Genomic DNA, 13269 nt, shown 5'->3' on the forward strand with positions numbered 1-13269 from the left:
AAATCGCTCCCAGGGTTCCGGGGGGGGGGGGGTTGCTTTTTAATTCAATTCCACCTTTCTCCTCCAGCTCAGTCTTATGATTTTCCCTCGTGAAGTTAATAACTTTGTCAAAATAGGGTTGCACTCGATCTTAGTTAACAAATCCTTTGCTTTAACTCTTCTACAACAGGGGGGGGGCTGACTTCCTTTTTGCGCCTCCCCCGCTCGCTCCGAATTTTTTAAAAAATTTTATCCCCCTTTTTAGTCCAGGTTCTGATTACTCACGGGTTATTCTTTTAAGTCCAGATTTTCAATAGAAGAAGTCAGCGCTCTCCGTCGAATGGCATGCAGCTTCGCTCGGCTGGGGAAGCGAAGGACTCAAAGCACCACACCCCCCTCCCGTCACCCGCTCCGCAGCCTTTAAAAAGGCTCCTTCGCGGGTCGGGGGGGGGCGCAAAAGGTGCCAGCCGAGTCACCATGTCCATGGGTTTCAGCGCCCATGGTTTTTGAGGGTCCCCGTGTCGCCGGTGCGGTAGGACCCAGCCCCTGCCGAGCAGGCTCCCTCCGGAACTCGGAGGGAGTCCGCCATTCGGCGATGGCGCCAACCCGGAAGTCCCATTTTAATGCATTTCATCCCTTTTCATTTCATTTCCCCATGGTTTCTTTATACAATTTTTTTTGGTAATGCATTCAGTGTGATTTGATGCAAATGGGAAAAAAAACTTTATTTAAAAAGCTCAAATTCATCAATATTGGTATACAACAAATCTTCACTGTTTTGTATGACGAGTGGATCTGAATCACTTGTGAACTATGGTCAGGGTCTATGGTGTTTTGTGGTCAAACCAGGGCTTTCTTGGCTTCCCAGTCCCACCACAGACCCCCTGAAGAGCTGCTCCTGAAGGCCCTCCTGAGCCGATTCAATAACAGCATGATAGGTTGGAAAGGGGGGGGGGGGGAATCACCAAACCTCATCACATGTGTTGGCATACCGTCTTTCCCCGAAAGTAAGACATCTCTCGAAAATAAGACCTACTTCCAGTTTTGCCTTTCACTGTAATATAAGGCATCCTCCAAAAATTAAGACCTCCCCAATAATAAGGTCTCCCCCAAACATAAGGCCTCCCCGGAATATAATGCCCCCGAAGCTACCACAAGGCGTCTGACTCCTCTGGACCGTAGCAGCAGGCGCTGCCATGCAGCTCACTGATTGGCCGCAGCACAGCCGGAGCTGTTTAGGCAGTGCAAGGTCTCTCTAAATCAGAGAGCCCACACCACCGCCAGGACAAACTGCCACCTGCTGCTCGCTCTGCCCTGACAGAGTCTGGCTGACTCACAATTAGACAATAAATGTGTACCGTATTCTTCTTCATGGAAAAATAAGACATCCCCTGAAAATAGGACCTGGTGCATTTTTGGGAGCAAAAATTAATACAAGACATTGTCTTGTTTTCGGGGAAACAGGGTAGGTGTGATTTTCGCTCAGTGACAACTTTGGATTCCAGCCGGCTGCGAGTATTATGGGCTACTATTCCCTTTCACCACCCCCACGGATGACATTTCTGCAAGAAGATTTTGGCAGGTCACTTCCAAGGCCTTACTGACATGCTGTGTGCTTTTTGTTAATAATGAACTTTAGTGCACACAGCATGTTGAATAAATGTGTCCTTCAGTTCATACTTTCTGAGTGGTAGGATTAAAACATGGTTTCGTTTGTTTTAATGACTGCCTGTGCAAATTTAAACATCACATTCTATTGAAATTGAACTCACAAGGATGTTGGGGCTATCCACTATGTTTCATGAGACATAATTAGTGTTTTCCTAATATTCGAGGGAACAAACAAGAAGAGTGAGTTCTTATCCATAGCTTCTCTCTGTTTGTTTTTTTTAAAATCTATTGGGAAAGGGGAATGAATCTCTTTTAAGAAATATCCCCTTGGAAATGCAGCCATATCTGCTGAAACTTGTCTAGCATAATTCTGGTATTGTCCTCGGACATTTGCCAGGTGTTAGGAAACTTTTATCAGGTATATTGTGAAATATTTGTAACACACTGGTCGAAGTGCCAAGAAAAGACCAGTCTGAAAAAACAAAATCTTTCTTGCAGATATTGTATATAAAAAAATAATGGGGAGAGAGGGGCAACAGGGAGTCAAAACATGAGTCTTGGAGCTGCATGTAAAAACTATTGAGTGAGCAATGTGTATTTGTCAGCTTTCAGGGATTTGTCATTGGCCATAGAGGGGGAAGGGTATAGTGAGGATTTCCATGTGCACAAGACATTGTAAATCCCCTAGTCGCTCAGACTACTCACTGCAATAGTACTACTCAAAGGTAAGAAGACATTTCCTCCTGTAACTAAGACCAACCAAATCAAGCATAATAGCACCATATGATTCCTGTCATTGTTTCCTGAAGACTCATTTTGAGAGAGGACTTCTGAAGTCTTCAATGCAAAGGACACACGGCCACTTTCTAGTAGACTGGGCTTTCAGTTCTCCACCATTAATGCTTCAAATCTGTTGTTAATACTGCATGAAGGCAAAGTTTCCAACATGGCGCTTTCTCTTTTATCCAGCCCTTGATCAGTGGTTTGATTGTTCTTTTTCCTGCGCGATTTGGGTTTCTTCTTTTTCTGGAAGAAGTCTGGCGGTGCAGTACCTTTCACTATATGTATCATGTTGCTGTAAAGCTGGTACATTTTTGGAGATGCACTGAGCAGGTTCTCTGGTGAGGAGGATGATTTAAGCTCACGATACAGTCTGTGCACCAGGGTCCCATTGTAAAGCCTGTCAAAAGATGGGAGGGAAAGTAGTTAGCATCTAGCACAGCTTGGTGCTGTTGGTACAAGTTATTATTTTATGGTTTGAGAACTCAGATATGAAGGGTGTCCTTTACGACATAAAAATGTATTTTAAGACTTTGTATTTGAAGCAGGTACTTAAAAGTACCCAGCCTCCTTCCTCTCCTGGTTTGATAATATTTTTAGAGGTCTTAAGAATTGCCTCGTATCATGGGGATGAAAATGGAAAAAGCATAGAGGGAGTTTGGGGGCTGGTGGAGGAAAGTAGAGGAGAGAATTCAGTTGCATCTGCCACAGGACAACTTTCTTAAAGTGAGATGGCTGTAGGGACAAGGAGGAAGTCTGGCTAGGCAGAACAAATAGAGAATCTGGATGGAGGAGGCCAATCGTATAAAAAGCAGGCTTTTGGAGAGAGAAATCAGAAATTGCTGAACTAGGAATGATGGAGGAAAGTCTATGATAAAGGATTTTATCTTGGCAAACCAAGAGCTGGTTTGATGAGGCGACTAGAACTAGCCTGGCTCCTTCCTGCCCAAAGTGGAAATACAGAGAGGGTGAGGTGGAGTGGCCATAATCAACACAGAATTGTGGAGTTGGAAGGGACCCTGCAATCCAAAACATGTAGTTGTCCCATATAGGAATCAAACCTGTAACCTTGGTGTTGTCAGCAGCACACCGTTAACCACCTTGCTCACCTTATGCCTCATTCAGTAAACTACCTTGAGAGAGTGCTTAGACTTGGGACTCAGCTATACAGCTGCAAATAAAACGTTTTAAATGTGTTGTAAAGTGCAGTATACAAATGTGACACTAGATGGCGATAGTGTGCTATGGCAAATTCAATATATTTTTAAAATGTTTTTTTTAAAAGCGTTTTCGCAGTGTTTTTTATGTGTGTGTAGATTCCACCTTGGTGTGTGGGTCTTGGGAGAGGCTAGGGAAGCCTCCCCCAACCCAGTACCATCCAGATATTTTGAACTACAGTCCCCATCGGCCCCTGCGAACACAGCTGTCTAAAACAGGGCACCAAGTTAATGAAGCCTGGACGAGGAATTTTGTTAGTGTACCTCTTAGGCATTTGGGTAACAGATTCCTTAGCCAAGCTTACCAACATGGCCTTCAGTCTGGTGTTGGAGCCCCATCTCTCAGTCCTGGGGAATTTTAACATTCACTCTAAGGCTGTTTTGTTGGTGTATCTCAGGACTGTGGGATCATGGGGCTGTTTTATGCATTTCTGCTCCTATACGTCAGGGTGGCTAACCTCTGGCCTTCTAGTTTTTGCTGGACTAAAACCACCACCATTCGTGACTTGGAAAAAAGTAGTGGGAAAAGAGCAGCTGATTCAGTAGGACTTGCAGCCTTGGGAACTCTTACCGTGTAAGATCTGGCTCATGAAGAGGACTACAAAGCAGTTGGTTGAGATACAATCCCATCTGAAGGCAGCACTGCCACTGGCAGAAAATGTGGGCAGCGTCTAATTCCATTGCTTCTTTCTGAGATGTGTCTTTTTTCCATTTCAAGAACTGTTCGTACACAATTTTATCGATCTCAATTGGTGGGCACTTGGGATCTGGACACGAATTAGGGGGCGGGGGGAGAGAATTCAGAATGTTTTGAGACACTTAAGTACAAATGCATGCATTGCTATTCAAAATATTTGAAACATAACCATCTCTGCCAAATAGTAGTCACGGCCTACTTGATAACACCTAAGCCTATTAACATGTTAAGAGAAAGTGGGGTTGAAGGGCTGGACCCAGACCAAAGAGACCAGCATTGAAATCCCCACTCTGCCAGAAAGTCCACTGGATGACCTTGGGACAGACACTGCCTTGCAGTCTAACCTACCTCACAGGGTTGTTGTGAGGAGGAAATGGAGGGGAAAGGAACCACGTTATACTGCCTGGAAGTGCTTGGACCAGATCAGCGAGGCTGAGAGCTGGGGTGGGGTGTCTTGTTGTCTGGGCAGTCCAGCCCCAGGCGCCCTGGGGAGGTCAGTTTGGTGCTGCTAAAGCAACGGTCTGATTGCACCCCTGGAGGTGCACTCCGTGGTCTCTCGAGACAGATGTAAAAGCCCCAGTGTGCAAATTAAGAAAAGAGTCATTGGCAATGCCAGGACGAAAAAGAGGACTAAAGCTGAACCTACCTGGACTATGTATCGCTTTATCAAGTTCCCCAACTATGACTCCAAGTAGTAAGGCTTTCGTGTGCTGTAATTTCGCTTTGGGTTCTGAATACCGCGTCCAGTAACAAGTCACGGCCAGAGGAAGCCGCAGGTGACAAGGAACTGGCTCCAGGATGCTGGCTGTCACTCCCAATGTCTCCAACAAAAGGATCAGGCGGTCTGCTAAGGGAACCTGTGCATAAAGAAATGGCCAAGCCTTCATGAAATTTCATCTGGATGTGAATCATTTTGCAGCTGGTGTGGGTCCAATTGGGATTACGGGGAGATCTCTGGATGCCAGGCTGGCCACGGACATCTCCATCTGGCTGGCCCTTTCAGCTTTCTTAAGCAGCCGGGGCAGAGGTTTGCAACCTTTTTGAGCCCACGGCTCCCTTGACCAACTGCATTCTTTCTATGGCACCCCTGTGGGGCTCAGGAGCCCAGTTGTGTCACCCCTTGCCTGCAGAGCTAGCAGCCCCTCACTCCTTTTTGAACACCCTCCCTTGTGGAGTGTTCCCTCAGACTCATCTTTTCTTCCCTCTCCTTGGGAGTCCTCTGGGCAGCCGCAGCTGCCCCCCCCCCCGGTCTCTGAGCTGCCCCCCAAAGAGAGGTGCCTCCTCACACTGCCCCACAGGGGCACCCCCAGGCCAGCCCCAGAGGCACCATTCGCCTGGTGAGCTTGTAGCCAGGGTTGCTGCAACAAACAGCTGTGCAAGCCTTTGAGAGGCAGAGATGCAAGAAGGCATCAGAGGAAGGGAGGGAAGGAAAGAGGGACTGAGGCCAGTGTTGCCCGCAGCACCCCTGACCATCATTCAAGGCACCCCAGGGTGCCACGGCAACTGGTTGAAAACCACTGAGTTAGGCTAAAGAGCTTATTTACTGAATTTAAATCCCATCTTTTATTCCAAGGAGTACATGGTTCACCCCTCAGTTAATCCCTGCAACGACCCTATCAGAGGGTGTGACTGGCCTGAAGTCACCCAGGGAACTTCACAACTGAGTGGGGATTTGAACCCTCATCTCCCAGGTCCTAGTCCTAGTCCGACACTCTAACCCAGGGAGGGGGGAATGAACGAATTCCTATGATAACCCAGAGATGCACTTTAAATAAAGGGGCACATTCTACTCATGTAAAAACATGTCGATTACTGGACCGTCCGCAGGCCGGATTTAGAAGGCGATTGGGCCTTAGTTTTCCTACCCATGCTCTAACCACTACACCACACTGGTTTCCTAGAGTACGTCTGCTGTGGGACAGCTCTATAAATTAAATAGGTAAATAAATACGGGGAAAGCCAAATGTCCCTTAGAGAAGGATCTGAATTACTTTCCTTGAAACTTGAATTTGTTTTATTCTGGATCGTTTTATTTGATGATTTAATGTGTCGTCAACCATGGTGAGATCTTTTCATTAAAATATGAAGTGAAAAAATAAATGAAATGAATAATAATAAGTATATATTTTTTTTTTAAAAAAAATGATGCCTAGACATTCTATGATGGTGACTGCAACCGAGGTGTAAGATGCCATTTGGCGCTTCGCTTATCTGTCTGAGTTTCTAACACTGCTTAGGCTCCTGCTAACCATTAGGAGGATGCGGGTGGTGCTGTGGGTTAAACCACAGAGCCTAGGACTTGCCAATCAGAAGGTTGGCGGTTCAACTCCCCGCGATGAGGTGAGCTCCCGTTGCTTGGTCCCTGCTCCTGCCAACCTAGCAGTTTGAAAGCACATCAAAGTGCAAGTAGATAAATAGGTACCGCTCCGGCGGGAAGGTAAACGGCGTTTCCGTGCGCTGCTCTGGTTCGCCAGAAGCAGCTTAGTCATGCTGGCCACATGACCCGGAAGCTGTATGCCGGCTCCCTCAGCCAATAAAGCGAGATGAGCGCTGCAATCCGAGTCAGCCACGACTGGACCTAATGGTCAGGGGCCCCTTTACCTTTACCTTAACCATTAGGAATCTTACGCAGCACTTTTGACATTTCAGCAAGCATTGCCCATGTATTTTCACGTGTGCCTAACTGTAAAGGCTGGAAAGCTTTCTTTTTAAATAATAAATTGAAAGCTGATAGCCTCAAGAAGTTGGATTCTGTGCCCAACATCACATTATTTCCTTTCCCCCCCTATAGAACCGCAGTATTCAAACACTACTGATATGTTTGCTTTATGCCTGCCATTTTGAGCCATTTACCTCACTTAACGTATTCAGAGAGTACTGGTCACTACAAAAATGTCCGGACAACGCTGCCGCTTGGACGAACGATTTCTTGAGTGCTCTTTGTATTCTGTCAAATTCATGGAAAATGCGAGTGGGTTCTTTTCCCGAGGAGGTACTGACCGAACGCTGCGAAACACCCAGAAGTAATCCATAGATGATTTGTCGAATTGGTAGAGATATGGTATTAGCACTAGGCCTTTGCATATTCTCTACTTGAACATGAAGAATTGTTCGTTTTAATATCAGGGCATCACTGATGAATGGTGCTATAAGGCCTTTTGCTAACGCAGTAAGAATCCACGGAGGCAACTCCAATTTCTTGGCTTCCTCCGATTCATAAACTCCATTCTGGAAAAAATCTTTGAGATTGACACTGGACGGTTCGTATTCCTCCATAAAAGTACAGAGAAGCTGCCTTGTTTCCTCTTTTTCGTGCTTGTTAACGTACTTCAGCACATTTTCTATAGCCTCAGCAGGGTCAGCAAAGCGAGACAGCCAGTTCAGCAACCCTTGAATGCGGACGTGCTTTTGACATTTCTGCCTGGAGCTTCCGACGGGAAGGCGTACCTTGCTAAAGAACATTTCTATAGCCGGCAGGTTAATATGATCGTTGCCATTCATCACCGCAAAGAGAGGCAGGAGGGTTTTGTTCATATTGCTGAAATGGCCACAAAACCTCTCTAACGAGAAGCGCCGTGCTGGGATATAGCAGTCTTGTGAGTCTTTGCACGAGGCCAGGCTTCTCCACTGAAAGTAATTCAGAGGACAATAGCCGGCTTTCAGGTCAAAAATGCAAAAGTCGCTATCTAAAGTTAACACCGGGCAATTCAAGTGATTGGCTAATGACACAATGTCCCTGTCCGCTTCTGAGAAAGACTGGACGAAAGGCACTCGCAAACTGGTCAAGATCTGCTTGAAGACTTCTCTAATGAGCAAAGGCAGTAGACTGCCGCCACCCGCCGCCACCGGAGAGACAATAGGCTGACAGGATTTTCTCCCGAGCTCTTTCCTTGATGGTTGCAAGCTTTTTGTCAGACGCATCGCACCCTCCATCTAGCACGACGTACGGCCGGATGTTGCACAGAGTCAGCGTTTCAAAAAACTTGCGGGCGACATCTGCAAACGAATCGTAATCCCCTCCGCGCCGCATGTCCAGGTTGGAATCAAAGTAAAGGCGATGGTACAGGTTATTTCCGTCAATTACTATACTGGTGTCCCTCAACTGCAGGTCAACAAAGAACTCTCTATGTTCCCCTATGTAGCTCATTAATCCGTGGATGCCCATGTTGCCGGGCTGAAACGCCCCTGGTGAAACAAAAGAAGAAATTAGCCCTGCAGATGCAATGCCCAAACAGTGCGATTCGAGGGGAAACAAGTAAAAAAATCAAAACCTGCTGTCGGGATTGTATCTGGCACCCTTTTCACCTGGATGATTAATTGGCAACCAATGACCCATCTCAATCTGATTTGGAGCCGGTTTTTTGTTGGCCAACAAAAAACAAAAATAAAGGAAAGAGGTTTAAATTCAAATTGCTATAGTCACAGATACCAAATAAGTCTGGTTTTTCCTAGACATTTGATCAATTTATGGAAAATCCGCCCGGATGTTTCTGCCGCCCGCTGAATCCCAGATATGTCTCCAAGTAGATTAATAGATTAATTTGATGAACGTTCAAAATGTATCCATTTTACCTTTGAAGCCATTTTTAAGTAGGGTTGGGCGATATCGGGTGTTCAACATCGTGATACATCCACCAGCTAAACATCGTGCTATACTGATATATCACGATGTCTGAAATAAGGAGGGAGCTATGTAGAGGCACGGGCTGGCTTCACGGTTTCCCCCGCATTGTGATTTTTGCACAGCGCATGCGCGCGCACACATCATGATTCACAATATATTGCTAGGTCAAAAATTATGAAACAGATACCGTATGGCCTTCAAACCGGCTTTGGAAGATGTATTGATATATTGCCCAGCCCTATTCTTAACCCATATAGTCCGTATAGTTAAAGCTATGGTTTTCCCAGTAGTGATGAATGGAAGTGAGAGCTGGACCATAAAGCAGGTTGATCGCCAAATAATTGATGCTTTTGAATTATGGTGCTGGAGGAGACTCTTGAGAGTCCCATGGACTGCAAGAAGATCAAACCTCTCCATTCTGAAGGAAATCAGCCCTGAGTGCTTACTGGAAGGACAGATCGTGAAGCTGAGGCTCCAGTACTTTGGCCACCTCATGAGAAGAGAAGACTCCCTGGAGAAGACCCTGATGTTGGGAAAGATGGAGGGCACAAGGAGAAGGGGACGACAGAGGACGAGATGGTTGGACAGTGTTCTCCAAGCTACCAGCATGAGTTTGACCAAACTGCGGGAGGCAGTGGAAGACAGGAGTGCCTGGCATGCTCTGGTCCATGGGGTCACGAAGAGTCGGTCACGACTAACAACAAAAAACAACATTCTTAACCCAAGGCTCTATCTTCCTCCCAGTGTTGGCCCAGAGGTTTTGCTGCTATCCACTTATACAGCAAGGCCTTCAAAGATACCACCACTTCCCCCCAAAATTTACTGAAGGGACTGTTGGTAGAGGTTTCTGGCAGGTGCAGGGCAACAAGAGAAGAGATCTGGATGATGCCACAAGCATGCACTGCAGTGCCCAGGGATGCAAGAAACCACAGCAACTACATTACCTGGCATTCTAGGATGTATGCTTGTGGCACCATCAAGTTCTGAAGGTTCAAGCCCCTCCTAGTTGCTCCCCTGGCTCTGTTAAGTTTTGGGGGAACAGGGGAGAGGTGAGGACTCAAGAGAAAGGTGTATCAACACAAACCCATTCCATATTTCACCTCAATTCATTTCATATCCATCTCTCTCTAGTAGGTTCTGGGCCCCAAATGAACTTTGATTCCAGAGACAGACCCATAAAATGTTGTGCCCAACCCCATAGATCCTGGAATCTGCTCTATCGAGAATTGGCATGTCCTTTCCTTTTAAAAGCTGTCAGAGTCTAGGTACATGAGGAAATGATACTTAATGGGGAACGGAAGCACACAGAAATACAATTACGATCAAGCTCATTACCAAGCTGTGTAATCAACAGTAGGTAAAAGAAGATTAGCGATTTTCTCACAAATTTCAAACAGTTTATGTGAAATTGAAGTGGTATATAGCCACCCTTGGAGGACAAGGAATGTCTGCAATAAAACAGCTAGCACAATTTGCAAAGCTAAGAAGGTTTGGTTTCAAATTGGATGGGGGACCCCGCGTTGAGATTCCAGCATTGAAGGGTTGGACTAGATCAGTGTTTCCCAACCTTGGGCCTCCAGCTGTTTTTGGACTACAACTCCCATCATCCCTAGCTAGCAAGACCAGTGGTCAAGGATGATGGGAATTGTAGTTCAAAAACAGCTGGAGGCCCAAGGTTGGGAAACACTGGACTAGATGACTCATGGGCATAGCTGTCAACTTTTCCCTTTTCTTGCGAGGAATCCTATTCAGAATAAGGGAATTTCCCTTGAAAAAAGGGAAACGTTGACAGCCATGGGGTCCCTTCCAACCCTATGACTGCTTGAACTATGCCATAAGAGTTTTAAGAACTTATTGCAAATGGTATCTCTTAAACCATGTATGGACACAGTAATGTATGTGAAAACGGAGGGCTTTCTAATCCCACGCCCTGGCCTAGACTTTCAATTTTTCTTTAACAAGTGCCCTACATACCACCCAGAGGCTAGGTGGGCCGATCACCTTATGGAAACATCACTGGTGAGATGATGAGAATGTTATGGAGAAAGGCTATTCCTTTTGAATACCTGCCTCCTTGAGCATTTGTCAGAGGCAGGAGTGGCAACCAAAGAGCTGTGTGCAATTTTGAGGAAGTATCAAGCCTTTAAGAATTCAAGTTCCTCCTTTCGGTCGGAGTCCATGTTGCAGGAGTTCCACTGCTCACAGAATTGATAGACTCATAAAGTTGGACGATACCCTAAGGATCATCTAGCCCAACCCCCGCAATGCCGACATCCTGCCCACAGCTGTCCCTGGGTGGGGTGGAACCCCCAGCCTTCCTGTGCATGGGTTTAGCCAGGATTTTTGTTGGGGGAGGGGCAGAACCTCAGTTTGCCATGTATTTTTATTGAATTTTATTGATTTGTGGGGCAGCTACCTCTTCCTTCTCCCCCCTTGGCTACGTCCATGGTTCTCTGTGTTTAAATACATGGACAGGCAGAAACTGGCTTGTCTGAAATTGCAGAGAGCTGCATCTGTTGAATTTCCGTCTGCTGGGCAGCTTTGAAAGCGGGTGGGTGGGGGTGGGGGGAACCTAGTTCCAGCAGCAGTAGCAGCAGCAGCGACTTTTCTTCTTATCCACTTCCATAAAAGCAGAGCTGGAAGGGATCCCGAGGGTTCTTTCTCGCGCAACCCCTTGCAAAGCCGGTAGCGGTCTCCCATCCAATTTGAAACCACACCGGACCCTGCTTAGCTTTAGCAAACGTGCCAGCAGTTCTATCGTTCGCGACGGAGGCGGACAGCTCGACCTTACCTGCGTTACGGGGGCGCTCCCAACAAAGTCTCACCCCCAAGATATGAGGCCTGTGGAAGCGTCCGAGCCAGGTGGGGGGGGGGGAGAGAGAGGGGGCGGGGCAAAGCAGCCCCGTTTCCCCGCCCAGGGAAAGCAGCGCGCCTTCGTCACGCGCTGCGCCGTCTCCTAGCGACGCGAGCCAAACACTCGCGCGGCGGGAGGTTTGTGAATCCGACCGTACCAAGGAGACAGGTGTGCGGAGGGGTGGAGTGGGAGGTACGCCCCACAGCGACTTTTATAAGGGGGGGGTGTCTCCCCTTTCCCCACAACCACCCCCGCAATTAATATTGGGCTCGCCTCTTCCGCTGAGTGAGTGGACAAGGTAAACGAACGGCGCTTCCTCAGCCCCTCATATTCCGGACGTCGCTCGATTTAAAGTATATGGAATTAATATATTTTTTTGAGGGGGGAGGAGAGAGAAAGGAGCCTCTCTCAAGATGGAGGGGACCCGTTCAGGTAGGCCTGGCCGAGGCGCCGACGGCCCTACAAGATGGTGTGAGGGAAAAGTCGAGGCTTGTCCCTCGGTTGAGTTCCCGCCTCAGGTGATTCCGGCGGGTTTTTTGTGTGTGTGTGTTTATTTTTAGGAATTAGGCCGTAACTCCTCCGTCCGAAAAGTTGCCTCAGGTGTTTTGCGTTTCAGTTCCGACAGGCCCGGCGCTATCCCTTTTCCCCCTTATTATTTTATTTTATTTATCGAATTGATATACCGCCCTGTACCGGTGTGTGTGTGGGGGGGGGGGGGTCTCAGGGCGGTTCACAGAATAAAACCAAGATATAAAAACACAAAATACACGAGGAAAAGCAAAACAACAACACAATAAGCTCCCCGCCCCCCCCCGCGCAAAAAACCCCACACACATTTTAAAAGGAAAAATAAAATCCTTCCAGTAGCACCTTAAAGGTAAAGGTAAAGGTACCCCTGCCCGTACGGGCCAGTCTTGACAGACTCTGGGGTTGTGCGCCCATCTCACTTAAGAGGCCAGGGGCCAGCGCTGTCCGGAGACACTTCCGGGTCACGTGGCCAGCGTGACATCGCTGCTCTGGCCAGAGCCAGAGCCAGAGCCGCACACGGAAACGCCGTTTACCTTCCCGCTGGTAAGCGGTCCCTATTTATCTACTTGCACCCGGAGGTGCTTTCGAACTGCTAGGTTGGCAGGCGCTGGGACCGAGCAGCGGGAGCGCACCCCGCCGCAGGGATTCGAACCGCCGACCTTTCGATCGGCAAGCCCTAGGCGCTGAGGCTTTAACCCACAGCGCCACCTGCGTCCCATAGTAGCACCTTAGAGACCGACTAAGTTTGTTCTTGGTATGAGCTTTCATGTGCATGCACACTTCTTCAGATACCAACACGGCTACCTACCTGTAACTAGAACATTTTAAAAGGGTATACAGTATTTCATAGGATGTAAATGAGATCAATCTCCTCTCTCATGAGTCTTGCCTTTAATTTCAAGTTGTATACCCCGAGGCAGGGCCTTTTCTGTTTTGTGTATATATATATATATATATATATATAAACACACACACCGTA

General features: G+C 47.3%; 2 protein-coding genes across 5 annotated transcripts in view; one reads left to right on the top strand and one right to left on the bottom strand.

Moving 5' to 3' along the window:
- Positions 1-678: 678 nt before the first annotated feature.
- Positions 679-11787, bottom strand: ASTE1 (asteroid homolog 1). Its single transcript, XM_079947295.1, is given in 6 exon segments — positions 679-2770; positions 4159-4354; positions 4931-5141; positions 7138-8121; positions 8123-8469; positions 11700-11787. Coding segments are annotated over 5 exon segments (2016 nt in total). The 5' UTR covers positions 8450-8469; positions 11700-11787; the 3' UTR covers positions 679-2472.
- Positions 11788-11837: 50 nt separating this feature from the next.
- The window catches only part of NEK11 (NIMA related kinase 11), an 87247-nt gene continuing 85815 nt past the window's right edge, over positions 11838-13269 (top strand). For 2 of the 4 annotated variants that reach the window (XM_079947307.1, XM_079947311.1), the window contains exon 1: positions 11923-12060. The gene's annotated coding sequence lies outside the window, so the exon portion shown is untranslated. Of the gene's footprint in view, positions 12116-13269 lie in introns of all 4 variants that reach the window. The other 2 variants (XM_079947309.1, XM_079947308.1) reach the window with 2 other exon arrangements.

The sequence above is a fragment of the Podarcis cretensis genome (assembly GCF_951804945.1).
Source record: "Podarcis cretensis genome assembly, chromosome: 12".
Classification (NCBI taxonomy): domain Eukaryota; kingdom Metazoa; phylum Chordata; class Lepidosauria; order Squamata; family Lacertidae; genus Podarcis; species Podarcis cretensis.